Below are 19,462 nucleotides of genomic sequence, written 5' to 3' on the forward strand. Positions count from 1 at the left end.
CATTAATTATAGCTACAGTGAACATCTCTCCTGATTTTTGCCTCCTTGACAAAATTATTGACAAAATTATTAATAAAGTCCTTTCACTCAAATGTCCTGGGTAGGACAATAAATTATATGATCACCTTTGTTTTATTAAAAGGTCATATACAGATTTGAACCCTATAGTTCTCCAAGGAAAACATAAATTTAGCAAATATTTTCAGAAATTGATATAATAATAGCATATAGCATAAAAGAGTTTGAATTTTTTCTAGAGAAAAGGTTGAGGGTGAATTTAATATAGCTTCAAGGATCTATAGAATTTATGGGTGATCGGACTGCAATATATTCTTATTAAGTAGCTACTCTAGACTTGTGACTTACTGGATAGGAGTCCACGAGTGGGAAGGAAACTGCTAGAATGTAAGAGGGGGGTGCAATGAGGTATATTAAAAGGGATTTTTTCTCAGTGTATATTGACAAAATAAAAAAAAAAATAAAATAAAGGATGAATGGTAAAATAAATAAATAAATAAATAAATAAATAAAATAAAAAGGATTTTTTCTGATGTAAGTACTAGGACGGTGAGGAAAGTATTCCATCCATCTTTTCTCCTTTATCTATAGAAATAGCTTGCCTATATAATTGCATCATTTCTTTGAAGTTAGTACTTAACGTTATTTTGTAAATATGTTGGGCTTAACATTAAAATCAATAAACAAAATTAAGTACTCAAATAGAATACTATACCTTCCAGGAGGACTAGGAGAGAAATTTTGAATGGGTCAAGAACAGAATTTTGGTTCATGAATTCAGCCTGGTGCCAGTATTATTCTTTTTCTTTTCAGCTACCCATCAATTCTACCACTTCTCCACCCCTGACCATACATTTTCATTTGCCTGTATCCCTTTTCTTAGTAATAGGCCAGAACCAATCACGTCTGAAATTGATTAGAACAAAAGGAAAACCATACTTGTAACTTATCTTTTAATTTAATGGATTTTCCATCACTCTTTATTAAAAGAACACTCATCTCATTTCTTTGCCTGCATGCATTTAACAAGATATGGCAAAAAATAAATTCTGGCAGGAAGATTAGATAAATATACTGACCTATCATGTTTATCTTCCGCTATATGTAATAAATAGATAGTTAAGAATATAGAGGTTATAAGTCAAACATATCCTCATCAGGCATATATTTGGCTTTAGAAATTGATTTAATTCATGAATTTCCTAGGTTTAGAATTCTACCAGTCCTACATTAATTCCAATCTTGTGTTCTGTTGAGAGGATCTATGCCTCCACCTTGTTTCTGAGGCTGTAAAAAGACCATGTCCCCCTACATATGTTATAAAAATTGAAGTCCTTAACATACAACACAACTTTTTACTGGGCCCCACGCAGATCATGAGGACTGAAACCTTTGTTCAGTATTAGTTAAGAACAAAATGATCAACACAGTCACAATCTACTAAATAAATGTCATTAGAAGCCAATTTGATATGCCACCCATTCTTTCACCATTCAGTGTTGAAGATTCTGAACTTCATTTGTAATGTCTTTATGAGGAAATGTATAATGGAGATGACAAATACCCACTTCACCCCACCACAGTGCTGGTGAGGAGAGAATGTTCCAGAGTCCCTTCAGAGAGCACAGAAGAGTGAAGCTCGAGGAATGATGCAGCAGCTGGATCTTTCAAGCTAGGTGCCCAAACTTAGATGAATCCCTTAATGCCAATGAATAGTAGCTATGAAAACCATTTATGTAAAAGGTTCCTTATTTCCCCCCTGAGTTGGTAACATGGAACTGGCCCATAAATGTTCAAAGAGTTCACACTTTTAAGCTAAAAAGTAATTACATGGTTTTAGCAAAGTCCTGTCTTCAGCAGGTGGTGTGTTGAAAGAAACATCTTCCTCTTCTTCATCTAGCTGTAGACTACCAGAAGACAAGCGGATTCTGGCCATGGGTGACCTTATTCCTTTGCCATACAAAGAGTAGTAGTCTGGTTTCAGAATCTCTGATTCAGAATCACTGGATTCACTAGCTACATACCTTTCTGCTGTACTCTGATCCACTAGAACCGCTGGAAACTCCTGCTCTGCAAACATGCATGTAAACAGGTCTGCTTTACGACTCAGAGAAGGACAAGGCCCTAAAGGCCTAAATTCTGACCCAAAAGGAAAACGAATAGTTTTCATGTCTGATTGGCTCTGGGACCGTTTAGGGGTTTGCTCTTGAATGTTATATGCAAATGCATCTTCCAAATTTGGGTCTTCCTCTTCTAGATCTACACTGATTTTGCTCTTACCACTAGTCCTGCCCATAGCTTCTTGGAGTTCTTGAAGGTCTTGCTGAAAGCTCTTCATTCGGATATTTCTTGGGCTTCTTTTGGCTGACTTTATTGCAGTGGGCTCTATATAAATTTCTGGTCTTACCCTTTCCTCTGCCATGATTGGAGATCGTCTGGGCACCTGGGGTGGCTTGTCCACATAAAAAAAGACTTGGGGAGGCATGATATCAACTTGCTGACTGGTACAAGGAATATAGGGGACATCTGTGTAAGTTAGCTGCCTTGCTGGACTCACTTTGCTCGTGAGGCCAGAAGATGTGCCCATGTGATTGTCAGCAAACTTACGGCTTGTTTGGAAGGAGCTTAGAGGACTCCTCTCCTCAAAGAAGTCTCTGGGATCAGGATCAGTGTTAAAGACAGGGTCTGTGTAAATAAAATGGAAAGAAGAACTGCTTTGGGACTGCTGTAATGATGTGGGATCTGCCTCCAGTTTGGAACGCTCCAGCTCAGCTGCAAATGTCACCTCCACTGCAGAGTTCCTCCTCCTGCTGTCTAGCACAGGCTCAGATGCATGCACTCCATTCATGTTTCGGTAGTACCCACTGCCATATGGTAGCCCCAATTCTTCCACCTTGAGAGAAAGGACATGTTGGTGAAAGAAGGAAAAAGCCATTTGGTTGGGGTGGGGGCAAAAGCCTTGAACTCTGAAAAGGCAGTTTTCCACAAAGTCATTTCAATCCATGTTCAATTCCAGGGTTGATACACAGAAAGGGTAATAGCTTGTATCATATCCCAATTCATGTGGTTAAAAGCATATGTTACACTTTTTTTTTTTCTCAATGCCATCTAACTTCCAGCCTCCAAGTTTATGTACTTCAGGCAGAATTGTACTTCTAGCAGTTTGGTTCAGTAGCTATATCAATGAACCAGAAGTCCTGCCTGCTATTCCTGGCTCTGTCTTTGACAAGTCTCCTAACCTTCCTGCTCTAGCCTCCTCCCTATTTTCTGTAAAATGGTCGGGAGGAGGACTATGAATGGCATGAGAGGTTTATATACTAGATGGTCTCTTTCATCATCATACGTCTGATGCCTTTTGGATAAAAAGTTTGTGACCTGACTAAAGGCATGAGAGTTTATGAAACCTATAATTAATTTTTTTTTAGGGAGAGCAAAAGAAAAATAATTCACGAGATACATACTCTAAAACTCAAATGAAGCCAGTATCTCACAGTTCAAGGGAAACAACACTTTGTCCTTAAGTTATAAAATTACACAGCAAAAATACTTTATAACCTTAACACAAGACCTTTTACCTTCTTCTAAGGCTTACGATTTTCATAGGTAAAAAAGCAGAGATTTTAGATAGAAATTCATTTGGATCTGTATTTTGCACGATGTTTGCAATACAGGTTGCAATTTGAAGATGTGCCAGATCCTTCCAGTCTATAAGGTACACACCAGTGGCAGTTTACTAAATGGCTTTCTATTGGCAGAAAAGCCTGAGCTGACAGAACCCCCCAGAAGGCTAATCTACTGGAACAGAGTAACCTTTTTACACACTGGGAGATTCTGGCAGAATCAATTCTTGGAAGCATTTGAAATTTGAACGAATTACATTTATCTAAAGAAGTGGGTGTTTTCCAAAAACTTACTTGTTTTGACACATCAGAGAGGAGGTCTGGCGAGGACCTGCACTGTCGTTCATGGTACTGAGACGGGTAATGTTTCCTGAAATCCCCAAACAGAGAAGTCATTGAAATGGCTTTCATGTGAATTTCAGGATACTTATAAATCTCTAAATTCAACTTAAAATCAGAATGAGATAGAAGTAGCGAGAAAAGTAGTTACCAGAGGCTGTGAAGGGAAGGGATCAGAGGGATAGAGGAAGATATCAGTCAACGGGTACAAAGTTACAGTTAGGAGGAAAAAATTCTGGTGCTCTGTCGCACAATAGGGTGACTATAGTTAACAACATTGTATTATATGTTTCAAAATAGCTAGAAGAGAAGATTTTGAATGTTATCACCACAAATGATAAATGCATGAGATGATGGGTATGCTCAATAGCCTGATTTGATTATTATGCAATACATATATTGAAACATGATACTGTACCCCATAAATATGTACAATTATTTTGTGTCAAAAAAAAAAGTCAACATGAGAGAAACAAAAGCATGTACCTTTCAAATGGTAAGCTCTTCAACCTCCCTTTTTTCCCATATTCCAAAAGTTGCCTTTGGGTTCTTCCACTATTATCAGAAGAAGATGAAAATCATTAATACCAGTCATAAGCCAATAGACTAGTAAAACTCAAAAGCTTCATTTGTTGTTAAAATGAAAAGAGTCTGGATGAATGACATATGTTGTAAATCTTCGACCATCACATTAAAGGTTAACACCCACTTATCCAAGGACCAGGCACAGAGCAACCTCAGCTACTCAGAACCCAGGAAATGTTTAAAAGCTTCTGAACGGGGCTAGATAACAGTTAAATCTGGGCTTAAAAACTAATATGCTTTCCTTTAAAGGCCTTTCCCCTCCCTTCAAATCAGAGTCAAATGACTTATTTAATACCTACTTCTCATAAGGCTATTTATCTGGTTTCCCAATCCATGGCAGAACAAAAGCAGCTAACTAAATAGCAGAAGAGGATTGCTCGAGTCAGACGTACACTAGCTAAGAAAGCCACCTGACTGCTGGAAGAAACATAAGAGCCAAAAAAAATCACAAGAATAATAAGACCCCAAAAGTCTGGGCCTTTTATCACTGAAGAACAGGGCCTGCCATGCCTCCCCCACGCTGAGGCCACTGCACTACAGCTGCCCGAAGAGGATAATGAGTGATGCTTATAATAACTCAGATCATTAAGAAAAGGGCAAAATATGCTCAGTATCATCTGTATTTGGAGAATACAATCTGGAAAGATTCCATCAAAAATATGTAAGTTTTTTAGATCTCAATTCTTACTGGGGCAAGCTCCCACTATTTGAAAAATCAGTTATGTGGAAGCACTTGATTAGAATTTTTTATCTTAGCTAAGAGTTCTGAAAGCTTCTTCCAAATAATTCCTAGGCTGGGATGTACAACTAAAAACAAAATCTTCATTTGGCCTCGCTTTCATGCCTCCACAGAGTGACCTGTGGTGAGAAGCCTCTAGTGCAATATTGCTCCATCTTTTTAATCCCTTATCCCCTCCAGTGCTCTCTTTTGCCTAACCATGACCAAAAGGATGTTTGGTGAGCTCTCCTTTCCGTGGCTTGCATATTCGATGGATATAAGGGAAACAATAGGTTCGTTGAATACATTTTCTCAAACTGCTTACATTCCTCCCATCCTTGCTGAGATTCTGATCCAAACCCCTAGGTAAGGTGCTCCCCTCCCCCCAGCCTCCCAGTTAGGGAACATTGACTTAATGTGTCACCCAGAGAATGAACAGTAAAGGGTGTAATCTTTCAAGTGATTGAAATGGATTCTTTACTGCTTCCTGAATTCGAATTTCTCCCGTTTCCCACGTTACTGAAAGGAAGCAGTGTGTGTAGTTTGCCTATGTGCAATATTTAATTACCTATAGCGGAAACTGGAACCCTTGCTGCAGAGTAGGGTTTTGGGCTTTGATTTGGGCTCTTCAGAGAGCCTGAAGAAAGCATGGTATTCTACACAAGTCTTCCAGAAAGCCTTGCAGGCATCTCGGCTGGCCATGGTGAACTCCAAGGTGTCTTTGCACAACACCTGCATAAACCAAATTCCATCAAGCAAAACATCCTTCAAAAATATCAAAGACCTTCAAATCCCAATGCCTTCCAAACTATCGGTCCAGGGGCCCATGCCGCTTCTGATTTTCCACTTGGATTCCTTGTAGGCTTCACACCTACTAAAACCAAATGATTGGCAACCTTCCAAGGAACAGACGGGGCCACTACTCACAAACAGAGCCTTCTCTAAGAAGCAAATCTTGCTTTCTGCACTCCCTCACCGTAAACACTATTTTACCCCCTCTTCTCTACCAGGAACACTTTTATGAAGTTGTAAATTAGGTTAAAATAAACATCAAAGGTACCTTTCAAGGTGACAAGAAGTTATAAATGACCAGCAGGAAAGGGGACGGAGGAGGAGATTTCCTTACAGATGGAAAGGTTTGTAGCACGATTACAGGTACACAAGTCTTTTTAATGTACCAGCTAGAAACACTTCCTCTATACACTGCTCTGTATTGCTCATTTAGCATATGCTAATCTGTCCGAGGGGATTATTTTCCAGACTAAGCTTCCAGACCTAAAGTTCAAGTTTTCCCCATCCCCCAACTCACTATTTACCCCCATTAGCCCAAGGATACATGCATGTTTGCAGCCCTGTTTCAGGAGCCTCACCAACCCACTGTGCGGATCCCCCTCTCTCATTCCTTTCCAGATTCTTGCTTGCAGCCCTGGTGCTCTCCCTGAGCTCCCCACCATATCTCTTGAATTGCTCAAATGAACAGTTTTATACATGGCTGAGATCCAGAGAATAAAGCCCAAACTACTGGATCTTCTGTAAGTCAAAAATTAGTTGATATACCTTTTTCATTTCCTATCTGGTCACAAAAGAACATCCTATCTACCACCTTTATCTCACCCTGTGCAATCCAGCCTTGCCCAATAATTGCTTCTTTTGATCACATGTATACCTACCGCCCACATCCTGCTTGACTTTGGCACATAGTAGATGTTCGATAATTTTTGTGTAAGGAAAGTGGGTGAAGATACTTTATAAAATGGACCTGATAACATCAAATACATCCTAGATCTGGTCACTCCCATTTGACTCATCAAATCCCTTGAAAAGTTTTCCATGGAGACTTGTCTTTCAGCCCAGCTACCCCATTTTCCTATTACTTTATTCATTCCAAACTGCCAATCAGACTTTTTAGTGTTTTGCCTTTAGTAAAAATATGACTAAAGCTCTGGTGTATTTATGTAGAGGCAAAAGAGGGGGCACATCACCTCTCAGAGCCAGTCAGCTTTCACCACTCATATGTAAATCATTTGCAGAAAAAAAACAAGAAATTTCAAGTGAACAGAAATTAAAAGAATTTATTAGAAAGCTACTTACCAAGATATTGGCATGAAGTTTGATGAGAAAATGCTTTCTCTTAAAACTCAACTTGCGAATTTTAGCCCAGTTAAAGGTATTGATCTTTGTATTTCCCTATAATGAAAAGTGTGGCAGATTTCAGAATGTGTCAGCACAAGTTGGTTTGCAAGACAGTGCAAACAGGATAGAAAATGCACTTCATGAATGGGACCATTGTCGACCTATCTCTTGCACAGATTGATCCTGTCCCACTAGCATTCCAGATGGGACACGAGGTTGCTCTGGAATGCAAGCAAGGATGGTTTTCCCCGGGGGAGGTTTCTAGCCAGGACAGGGAGGTCACAGTAGGAAAGGATTGCTGCAATAGCTTCTCTAATCTCATCCCTTTCTCACATTTTCAGATTCAACTGATAAAAAAAATGTCCTATATCTCCTGCCACCCCACTTACTCAAACACCTTCAGTAGCTCCTCACTGCCTGCATCGTCCAGTCTTGGCTAGATTTCACTGCCCCATTTACACTGAATATACAACCTTCTCTCCCACTGCTCCTCCAAAACATCCTTCTGTCCAACTTTGTACCTTCCCTCCTGTAGTCTCCCAATTCTCCTTACCCAGAATGACTTCCACATAGTCAAGCCTTCTTGCCAGTTTTGATAGCACCTTCTCTAGCATATTCTATCTAGCTACTGAAGCCTACACCTATTTCTAACTCCCCTAAACTCCCTGGCCTCTCCTGGTCTCTGCTCAAACATCTTAGCTTTTTCATTTGTTGTTTGTTCAACAGGTAATCCGTTCACACAGTCCAAAAATCAGAGGTGGGCAGAGAGATATATACTGAGAAGTCTCACTCCCACCACTGTCACTCCTACATCTGTCTCTGTTTATCCTTTCTCTCCAAGGAACCACATTTCTTAGTTGTTTGTGTATACTTGTTATGCAACTACAGGTGTATACGATAGATTAGCTGTTGATTACTTACTGTCTCATACTGATCGCTACCTTTCTGGTCTCTCCAAATAAACTGTAAGCACCTTAATGGCAGGAACCACGTCTAATGCTTAATGCTAGTTTCTTGATGATGCCATGCTGTATTCTTCTCAGGGCCTTTGTTTGTCCTTTCTCTGGAATACCTTCCCTCACCTCCCTCCCAACACTATCCCTCTGGCCTGTATAACTTCCTCGGATCTCAGCTTCAATGTTAAGCCCCTCTCACCTGCATTACCTTAGGACCCCATACTTCTAGCACAAAGCACATCGTATTTATTTGTAATTACTTCTTTAATTGTCTGTCTTCCCCCTATTAGAATTCAAGTTTCATGAAGTCAGGATCATTGTCATTTACCTCTGTAGCTCTAGTGTCTGGCACAGAATAGATGCACAATAAATATACCAAAAATGGATGAATGAATACATGGTTGTCCAACCCGATAAATATACTAAACACAATTGAACTGTACAGTTTAAAACAGGTGAATTGTATGGCATGCAAATTATATCTCAATAAAGCTGGGGGCGGTTAAGAAAGAAAGATTATGATGAAGTACATATAAAAGGTGCTCAATATGTAAGTATCTATTCTTTGGATTTGGGGTATGGACAACAGATACTCTAATTAAGAACAGCTATATTGTTTTTAACTGTCCACAGTAGTATTTACACTGAAAGAAATCACAACCACCACCATGGCCTTGCTCCCCTACCCTCCCCATCTTCTATGCAGTAGGAAATGGTGGATCAGGCATTACAGCAGAATGTGCAACAAGTCCCTCCTGGGAGAACAGGTCTTTTGCCACATAGTGTGACTCTCATGCTGAAAACTTTATAACCAAATGTCAGGCTAAGGCTCAGACCCTTCAAACGCATTGAACAGACTGGGTCACAGACCCCTCATATACCTGCTGGGTCACCAGACCTCTCACATACAGGTCACGAGCTAGGTAACTGGGAAGGATCCCAGGAGCCGTTGACAGAGGTGACATATTCATTCCAATGCGAGCTCAGTCCTCAGCTTCCTCAGCTGCAGCAGCCTCCAGCTGCAGTAGTGGTGGCCTCCCGGGCGCCCTGGCACCAACAGCTTGCAGCAACAGCCTGCAGCAGCAGTAGTGGCCTCCCCGTGCCCCCCACCCCAACCCCAGGTCACCCTGGGGGTGGGGGGTGCGGGCCACTGTGGATCAGAGCCACTCATCCTTTATACTTAAGTCTGATAACCCAGGAACACCTGGGTGGAGTCAAACACCCAAAGAACACCTGGGCACACATGCACAATTACATCAGACAATAACCAAGGAACACCTGCACACACGTGCATATTTACATCAGATGCTCAGCAAGATTCTGAACATCTGAGGGACCCTGACTATTTACCTTCACTTTCCCTACACCAAATAAATGAGAAGGCTCAGATTTTCCTAGCTGAGTGCATACCTAGCCTACTTGGTGACTTACTTCAGTGCTCTAATTCAGTCTTGGGGGTCAGTGTGTCTGAGGTCATCCTTTCCTCTCTCACAAGTGATTTATTCACAAACCTGCTTAGGTGTAGGGAAAGTAAATGTAAATGGTCAGGGTCCCTCAGATGTTCAGAATCTTGCTGAGCTTTTGATGTAAATATGCACGTGCACCCAGGTGTTCCTTGGTTATTGTCTAATGTAATTGCCATGTGCACCCAGGTGTCCTGGGTTATGGACTTAAGTATAAAGGATGAGTTGCTCTGATCCACAGGGCCTCCCCCCCCCGGGATGTCCCCAGAGGGGCCATGGGGAGGCCGCTACTGCTGCTGTTGCTGCCAGTGCTCCCGGGATGCCCCGAGAGGCCACCACCACTGCTGCTTCTGCTACTATAAGCTGCTGCTGCTACTGAGGACTGAGCTCGTGTCGTCTGCCAATGGCTTCTAGGATCTTTCCGAATTACCTAGCGTGGACCTGTGTGTGAGGGGTCTATGACCCAGCCTGGCATGTGAGGGTTCTGGGGACCCAGTCTGTACAATGGGTTTGAAGGGTCTGAGCCCTAACTGTTGCTGCAACCCTACAATTAGCATAGTCAGGTAGCTTTACACTAGGTATCTGCCTATCATACTTCTATCAATCTGAAGTTTAGTCAGGTGTCCTTGAACCTTAACTTGGAGGTAACGTCGCTGAATGTTCAGAGATATGAGAAGACCCAATAGACTGAAAAACTGCTGAAAACAGCCTCTGGTGAAGTCCCCTGGGGTGAGGATTAATGATGACGGAAGACCAGAAGGCCCTGAGTTAGTTTCTAACCTGGAAAGCAAAAATTCTGGGTAAAGCATGAGCCCCTAAAAAGCAACAGTTGCAGGCAGGGTTGGGTGCTAATTCTCTGCCAACTAGCACTGGGCACCTCAATGAAACCAGTCACTGAACAAGAACACACCACTTTTGGGACCCCCTGGAGTATCTCTGGAGGATTTGGATAGAGTGAAATGCACTTTGTGTCACAGCCCAAGATTTTAGTGCCAAAATCCACCGGTCCAGAAGTTCCAAAGAGCCTCTTGACTTTACCTCTCCACCATGCTGGCCTAATCTAACACAGAAGCCCCTCAGAATCAACACAGTCAATTATAGGCTGCACATGGAAGCAAAGTACACTGAGGGGAGAGAACTTACCTAGGACATTTCCAAGCATTACTTTCATTTCTGGCTGGTAGTAAGACTGAGGGGTAGGACCACCTTGGGAATGAACACCCAAGTTTGAGCCAAAGATATTCCCCCGAGCAGAAGGGCTTGAAAAGAAAGTTATTACCCGTAACACGAGTACTCCCATGTGGGCCACAGCCAGGTGAATCTGCATCCCTTCGCCATCACTGGCGGGGTGAGGCCTGATGCCATACATATCCAGCTTCCTCGCTATGTCCAGCAGCAGAATGTCAGATTCAGCTGGGCTCCTGCCGCTGCAAGGAGAAAGAATTTATGAGCCTAATAAACGCTGAAAAATGACACTTCTATCCTGAGAGCTCCACGAGGATCTCAGTGTTTTCTAGAGCCTGAAGCTTCTCGGGCTCAAGGGCTTGCTTTTAAGAGTCTGTCCACACCCAGCTTTAGCATTCTCTTCTGGAAGAAGCAAGTGCTAATTAAAGTACTTACATGTGCTTCTGATGAAAGTGCATGATCTTGCTCTCTAAACAGTCTTGGTTTGGTAAGTACCGGGTTTGTGCCAGATGTTTCCTATCTGTTTCTTCATGAAAGTCTCCTAGCTCTGCTGCATGACAGAAAAAGTGACATTTTTCACGTTACCATTGAGGACTTAAGGAGCGGAGCACCCAGCATACCCTCTGACATCTCCCAAACAGCCCTTCTTTGCAGCCAGAGCACTCCCATGCCTCCTACCTTGTGCTTGATGTATATTTATGTTCCTACGGGGGGAACCAACTGTCTCTTTGTAAAATAGGAAGAAGTGGTTTGCTATGAGGTCTTGGTATAGTAAGTCACAGATTCAGTGTAGGCCTTAAAGGCTCCAAAACAAATATTTTTTGTTAGGTTTTTTTCCCTCCGCATTCCGTATATGATCTCTCCTACTTCCAGTCAGCCCCTGTTATAGGTTGAATTGTGTCCCCCCCCCCAATTCCTGTGTTGAAGCCCTAACCCCCCAGCACCACAGAATGTGACTATATTTGGAGATAGAGGCTTTAAAGAGGTGACTGAGTTGAGATGAGACCATTAGGGCCAATCCGACTGGTGTTCTTTTAAGAAAAGGAAATTTGGACACACAGAGAGACACTAGGTATGTGAGCATGTAGAGAAAAGACCAGTAAGGACACAGCAAAAGACAGCCATCTGCAAGCCAAGGAGACAGGCCTCAGAACAAACCAAACCTGCGACACCTTGATCTTAGACTTCTAGCCTCCAAAAGTGAGAGAAAAAAATATTTCTGTCATACAAGCCACCCAGTCTCTGGTATTTTGTTATGGCAGCCCTAGATAACTAATGCAACTCCACAATTTCACTCCACCCTGATCATAGATTATCAAGAAAGGGCAACATCGATGCCAACTATAGTGTGAGCCAGTCACAGCCAACACAGAACTCCATACGCTGGAAATCTAGTAAATTCCCAGCAATCTGGAATCTCCAAGAGATGAATCATTCTGGGAATCATTCCTGCTTTTCTATATAGCTGGAAATTTATCCATGATAGTAATTTACTCTTTTCTAAATGTCTCAGTTTAGTGTTATAAACATCTGTTATAGCACTATGCCTACAAAGGCACCTGAGGTATTTAGGATTATCTGCCCCTAACGTAAGTGGCCTCAGACTATTTTCATTTTTGAATTCTTTGTCTTCTTCATAATTTTTATGCCTCCTCCCTCTCTGTCAAATTTGTATGAATCATTTCCTGGTCATTGACTTCCTTTGAAGTCAAAGTTTAGAAGACTTTGTTCTAAACTGTGACTTGTAATCTAACATAAAATGAGAACCCAGATATCCAACCCCGTTAGCATTATACAAACTGTAACAGTAAACAGACTCTCTATGGAGTCCTGTGGTGCTCTCCTAGGGAGTAAAATACATGCACAATGGGGCATCTATTTTGAGCGCTGGAAAACTGTGTCTCTTCTGTCTTGGTTTTCCATTTGTGTTTTAAACAGATGTTATGCTCATTTTTAGGCAAGTCAGGTGTATATATATATATATATTTCAAGATCACAGTATAATGCAAATCTCCAGATAACAAACATTTTAAAAAGACAAAAGCAATGGCTTAGTCTTAACTTTTCAATTAAGAAAAATAAATTTAAAAGAAGGGGAAAAAGAGAAATAGAGAGTAGAATAGTGATTACCAGAGACAGGGAAAGGGAAGGGGTGGGGGGTCGGGGAAAGGTTGGTAGACTGGTACAAAGTTGTAAAGTTACAGTTCAATAGGAAGAATAAGTTCCGGTGACTCAGGATCTTGAACGTTATAACCACAAAGAAATGTTAACTGTTTAGGTGATAGACATGCTAACTATTCTGATTAGATCATTATACAATATATGCACGTATTGAAACAACAAACTGTACCCCATAAACATGTACAATGAAAAAAATAAATTAGAATTTTTTAAAAAAAATTGGGGCCATACTGACAGCTGCCCTAATTCTAAATAAATAAATAAAAATCACTCACCCATTAAAAAAAATAAAGAAATAGTAAACATCCCTACCATTACTTCAGAAGTAACTACTCTTATCAAATTGGTGTATGTTCCTCCCAGACTTCTTCTATGCACTTACATACATACATGTTATTTTGGTTTTTCTTTGTTTTGTTTTATAGAAGTGATTTTGTATTGTACTTCCCCTGCTCTACAGCTTTCTTTCAATGAAATCTTTTCATATTAGTACATGTAAGTCTACCTATTGTTAAGACGTATGTAGTATTCCACAGTGACTCCATGTTACTATTTATTTATAAACATTTATTAAATGCTTAGTAATTCCACCATTAATAACATTTAGCTTGTTTCCAGTTAAAAAAAAAAAAAAACGAGAGAGAGTAGTTATCTGCAGAGGATGGCAGGGCACTGCAGTTCACTGATAGGGGCCTGCCAAAAACTCCAAAAAGCATCTCCCAAAATATTTATTTACCAATATTGATAAATATACAAATCCCACTAAAACCCATCCAGGCCCAGATGGTTTCATTGATTAATTCCATCAAATATTCAAAGAAATAAATATCAATTCTTAACAAACTCTTCCAGAAAATAGAGGAGATACTTACCAACTCATTCTATGAGGCCAGTATTACCCTGGTACCAAAACCAGACAAAGACATCATGCTAAAAAAACTACAGATCAATATCCCTCATGAGTACACAGGTAAAAAATCCTGAACAAAACACTAGTAGACTGAATCCAGCAACATATAAAAAGGATTACACATTATGACCAAGTGTGATTTATCTGATTGCAAGGTCAGTTGAAAATATGAAAATCAATTAGTGTAACACACTATGTTAACAGAATAAAGGGGGAAAAAACCACTCATATTATCATGTGAATAGATGCAGAATAAGCATTGGGCAAAATCCAACACCCATTCATGGTAAAAATATTCAATACACAAGGAACTGAAGGGAATTCCTTCAATTCTTCAGCCTGATAAAGGTTACCTATGAAAAACCTACAGCTAACATTATAATCATATCAAATAGTAAGAGATTGGATGCTTTCCCCTAAGAGCAGGAACAAGACAAAAATGTCTGCTCTTGTTAATTTTATCCAACAATTGTACTGGTGGTTCTAGTTAGTGCAATCAGGCAAAAAGAAGAATTGTAAAGAATTTGCACTGTAAAAAAAAAAATTGTCTTTACTTGCAGTCAACATAATGCTGTACGTAAAAAATCCTAAGGAACCCACAAACTACTAGAACTAATACTTGAGTTTAGCAAGGTAGCAAGATAGAAGACCAATATGAATAAAAGTGATTGTATTTCTATATACTAGCAATGAACAATCCAAAAAATGAAATTAAGAAAACAATTTTATTTACAATAGCATCAAAAAAGAATAAAATATTGGGGAATAAATTTAACAAAAGAAATACAAGACTTGTACACTGAAAACTACAAAACATTGCTGAGAGAAATTTGTAAAAGATCTATATAAAGGGAGAGACATTTCAGGTTCACGGATGATGTGCGAAGAGACAAACAAAACATCGCAAATCCATAAAATGGAACACTACTCAGCAGTAGAAAGGAACAAACTGCCTTGATACATGCTAGGACATGCATGAATTAAAACACACACACACACATTATGTTGAGTGAAAAAGCCAGATGCAAAAGACCACATATTTTATCATTGCATTTATGTGAAATGTCCAGAAAAAGCAAGTCTATAGAAACAGAAAGTAAATTAGTGGTCACCTGGGGCTGAGTGTGGGAACACAGAGTGACTGCAAATGGCAGGTGAAATCTCTTTTTGTTCTAAAACTGGATTGTGGTAATAGTTGCACAACTCTATAAATTTACTAAAAATTGTGCTGTGCATTTGAAACAGGTGGATTTTTATGGTATGTAATTCATACCTCAATAGAGGTATTTTTAAAAATAATTGAGAATGTGCACACCTCCCCCTCAAGTTTTCCAGTTTCTTAAGCACAAGACTCTTTAGAGAGCAAGATCATGCACTTGACCCCAAGGAAAACATAAGAACACATAAGACTCTGCTTGTTTTTCTCTCCATGCAAGACTATAACAACCTAGGAAGAGAACTATGACATGCAAATGAGTAAATATCACCAGTAATAGAAGGTGACAAATTTTATGAGCACCTTCACTGTTACCATGCTGGTCCATCATCTCTCTCTCCTGCAATGTTCTCTTACCTGCTCTCTCTACTTCCACCATTCGCTCCTAAGGTCTGTTTTCACCACAGCAGCCAACATGATTCTTTAAAAACCTAATTCAGATCATTTCACTCCTCTGCTTAAACTGTTTCAGCAGCTTCTCATCCCACTAACAGTCATGCTCTAGGTCTTCAATATGCTTTTAAAGCCCTCCACGGTTACATCCTCCCTCTCTCACTCAACCACAAAATCTTTTTTGCTCTATCTCGAACATCCCAGGCATGTTCCCACCTCATGCGCTTTGCACTGGATGTTCTCTCTGCCTTGAACTCTCTTCCACCGGACTTGGCTATGTAGCTTGCTCTCTAACCTCCTGCAAGTCTTTGTCCAACTGTCACCTGCACAGTAAGCCTACCCTGACCACCTTATTTAAATATTCAGTACCCACTCCCTGGAATTACCCATCTCCCTTCAATGCTTTATTTTTCCCCATTGCTCTTATGACCTTCTAACATTCATGATATAATTTATTTACTTATATGGGTCATTGTCTGATTCTCCACCACTGCCAAAATGTGAGCTCCATGAGGGTAAGGGTTTTTGTCTGTTTAGTTTACTGCTATTTTCCAGCACCTATAATAGTATCTGGCACGTTGTAGGGACTCAATCAATTTTTGTTGAATGAATGACAAAGAAGAGTTGCTAAGGGAGTTCATAAGAGAGAGGCTTCATGTGAAATGTACAAATGGTGTTTGGGAGGGAGTGTCTGGCTAGAGCGGAGATGCGAAGGTCAAACTATGGAGGTCCTTGAATGCCTAGAATACAGCAGGCATCCAACACCTATTGGATGAATGAATAAATGAACAAATACATGAGCAGTCTTGGTGTGTTCTGCATACTACCTTAGAGCCCAGGGAAATCGATTATGAAGAGCTATCTCACTGGAACTTTAGCTTTTTTCCATGGCAAAAGCTTTTATTAACAAAATATCCTCTGGAAAAGCTGAAGCGCTTTGTGCTATGCCTGAAATGGCCACTAGGGAATGCCCAAATCCATAAGCCTGAACTGTTAAGAAGGATATTGGGCTCCCCCATCAGAGGCCACCCAGGAGCCCCAATCCCCTGACTGCTGCCTTAACAGGCAGCAGGTGAGAAAGGATGTCTTCCAACATTGCTCTCTCTCTCTGCTCTATCCCGTGTCCTCCACCCAGTGCCAAGTACAATACTAGACATATGGTTAGTGTCCTTGGCATTCAAAATCCTTCAAAATGATGCTTCCTTTTTCACCACCTCTCCTAAACAGACCTTATGCTTGAGCTATACTGGGTCATTCTTTATCCTTTATATATGCTTCTTCTGGTTACAACACCAGCTTTCCCCATGCCGTTTCCTCTGTTTATCACTACCTATCCAAGTCTTATGTGTCCAGCACAAAAGCCACCTCCTCCATCAGCCTTCCCTGATTACTCCTGCTCTTACTGGCCACTGCTTTTCTGAGAGACCCAGGATCTCTGATCACCTGTCCCAGTCAAGAGTCACTTAGTACCACTGATTCAGACACTGTCCCTATCCAAGCACTTCATTCTGGAGTTTCCAGTGAAATCAGAAATCTACCATTTCTGGACTATCAGGAAGGTAATGGACAGATGTCAAAAAATGAACCTATGAAACAAACAAAAAACATGAAGTTCTGATCCTGCAGGACTAGTAAGGAACAGCCTATTTGGGGGAGGCCTCTCTAAATGAGAGGGAAAGTGCAGCAGGCCCTAGAAGAAGACTATCTCCAGCTGCCTAGACCCTTTTTCTTCGGGCAGCAGGAGCAGCTTGGCATGCCCAGTGTCGCCCCCTCCCAGGCAGGCCCCTGCTGTTCCCAAGGCCTCCTCCTACCTACCTTCATTATTTAGCCTAGTCCACCAACTTAGCTGCTAGGATCTGGGGAACTCTAATAGATGCCTGGGGCCTTTTTCCCTTTTAGCCTCTCTCCACCTGCTGTATTCTGTGCTTTGTTCTCTGCAACCATGATAAAGAACAACATGAAATCACATCTAACGTGACAATGTGCTGCAGAGAGCACGTACCAAAGATGTATCCTGGGGCAAGCAGAGGCAGCGGGGGCCTGCCTGGCCAAGTCCATGCTCAGATTAGTGCAAACCAGCTACTGGACAGCAAGCCTGGCAGGGGGACGGGAAAGCTGGACTGAGCTAGGAGAAAGTCAGCATTTACTTTTAATCTACAGATCCTCCCTAGGAGAAGGTATTCTTGTCTCAATTTTAAAGACAAGGAAACTCAGGCTCAAAGAAGTGAGAAGACTTCACTCTACAACAGTTAAGAGGAGGTAGAGTCAAGAACTGAATCCAAATCTCAATGACTGTAATGAACCAGCCTCTTTCTACTGGCCCGCACTGTTTCTCCATATGGTATCCAGGTTCTACCTCCTCTCTAAGTCTTTACACAATGAAGGGCACATTGGGGTGCTCAGCTCCTTTGCTTGGTTCTCTACCTGGCTGATAGGCCCCAAAGCAGACATTTGCTACTTACATTGTAAGATGTGAGATACCATCAATGCTGTACAGTTGTCACTGCATGGAAGTCTTCCTACAGCCAAATCCTTCTTTATTTGAAGAGTAAAAAGATACCTGCAAAGAAGTTGGGAAGAATCTCTTGAGAAAGAAACAGGAATAAGAAAGAAGTCTTTCTTTCTCCCACATCCAAGATGATTCAAGAAAGGAACAGTGCCCCCAGTCAGCTAGATGTCTTTGGGGGGGGGCAGTAATGCATAGGCTTTGCTTCAGCCCCAAACCAGCCCCAGACCACAGCTTGGCTGATCCAGCACTTTGGCAGGCCTCACAGCCATTAGGAATCACCCTGGCCAAATCCTCCCGCCAACATGAGGGAGTTGGCCAATCATCCTCTGTTAGTTTCTGCCACGTAGCAAAACCACATCCCCAGCTACAGAGAAAAGGAGATCCAGCGAGAATAAGCATGCTCGGGAGGCCAGAACAGCACTGTTAACAACATGCTATCGAGTCCCCACTATCGTAACAACTTAGGAGGTGGGTGGAGCAGGAATGATCACCCCATTTTACAATTATGAAAAGAGAGGGGTTAGGTGATTTTGACAAGGTCATATCACGCAAAGATAGGGAAACTGTGGCTGGAACTCAGGTCTGCCACTTAATCCAGGCTGTCTACTGAGTTTCAGAAATCCAGGGCTTGAGGCCAGGCTTCTGCCCATGTTATTCACGTTGCCTGGACCACTGTCTCTGTATCACCTGAGCCCAGCACAGCACCTTACACAGAGTGAATATGTAACGAATGTTTACTGAGAGGAACGAAGCCAGACTGCCCTCTTTCCCACCAAAGGCTCATCAATAAAAATCATCATCATCATCATCAATTATCCATCAGGGACCAATAAAAAGCAGTTTGGTATACAGGGCTTTGCCACATGGATAGCATTTGTCCCTCACTTTCAAGCCCTTATGAAAGGACAATCAACTTTTGGGGGAAAAAGAAAACCAACTATGTATAGAAAAGATGCCACCACTGACTGCTTCCTTCCATGGTCCAAAATTGATTCTAGTATTTTATTTGATGCAGTAAAATATTTACTGAGTATTTACTGTGGAAATTTACCTATATAAAATGTGATTTTGTAAATAAAGTTCTGTGTGAACTTTTTAAAAAATCAGTTAAGCCTTGAAGGCAATGTGGTGGTGAATCAAAAGTAATTGCAAGTGATAGATGAAAATCCAAATTGAAAAAACAGGTAAATTAGTAGGTGATTATTCAGTTTACAAAAACATTCATCATTATAATCC

General features: G+C 41.1%; 1 protein-coding gene across 2 annotated transcripts in view; it reads right to left on the reverse strand.

Moving 5' to 3' along the window:
* Positions 1 to 960: 960 nt before the first annotated feature.
* Positions 961 to 19,462, reverse strand: part of FRMD7 (FERM domain containing 7) — a 49,352-nt gene continuing 30,850 nt past the window's right edge. The window contains exons 5-12 of one of the 2 annotated variants that reach the window (XM_008574903.1): positions 18,180 to 18,277; positions 11,453 to 11,567; positions 11,112 to 11,259; positions 7,372 to 7,467; positions 5,849 to 6,012; positions 4,464 to 4,532; positions 3,933 to 4,008; positions 961 to 2,911 (exon numbers count right to left, since the gene is read on the reverse strand). In XM_008574903.1, the coding sequence (XP_008573125.1) occupies positions 1,829 to 2,911; positions 3,933 to 4,008; positions 4,464 to 4,532; positions 5,849 to 6,012; positions 7,372 to 7,467; positions 11,112 to 11,259; positions 11,453 to 11,567; positions 18,180 to 18,277 (1,849 nt within the window). In that variant the 3' untranslated portion in view covers positions 961 to 1,828. The remainder of the gene's footprint in view (positions 2,912 to 3,932; positions 4,009 to 4,463; positions 4,533 to 5,848; positions 6,013 to 7,371; positions 7,468 to 11,111; positions 11,260 to 11,452; positions 11,568 to 18,179; positions 18,278 to 19,462) is intronic. The other variant, XM_008574904.1, reaches the window with a different exon arrangement.

Source organism: Galeopterus variegatus, unplaced genomic scaffold (genome assembly GCF_000696425.1).
Source record: "Galeopterus variegatus unplaced genomic scaffold, G_variegatus-3.0.2 Scaffold1116, whole genome shotgun sequence".
NCBI classification, from domain to species: Eukaryota; Metazoa; Chordata; class Mammalia; order Dermoptera; family Cynocephalidae; genus Galeopterus; species Galeopterus variegatus.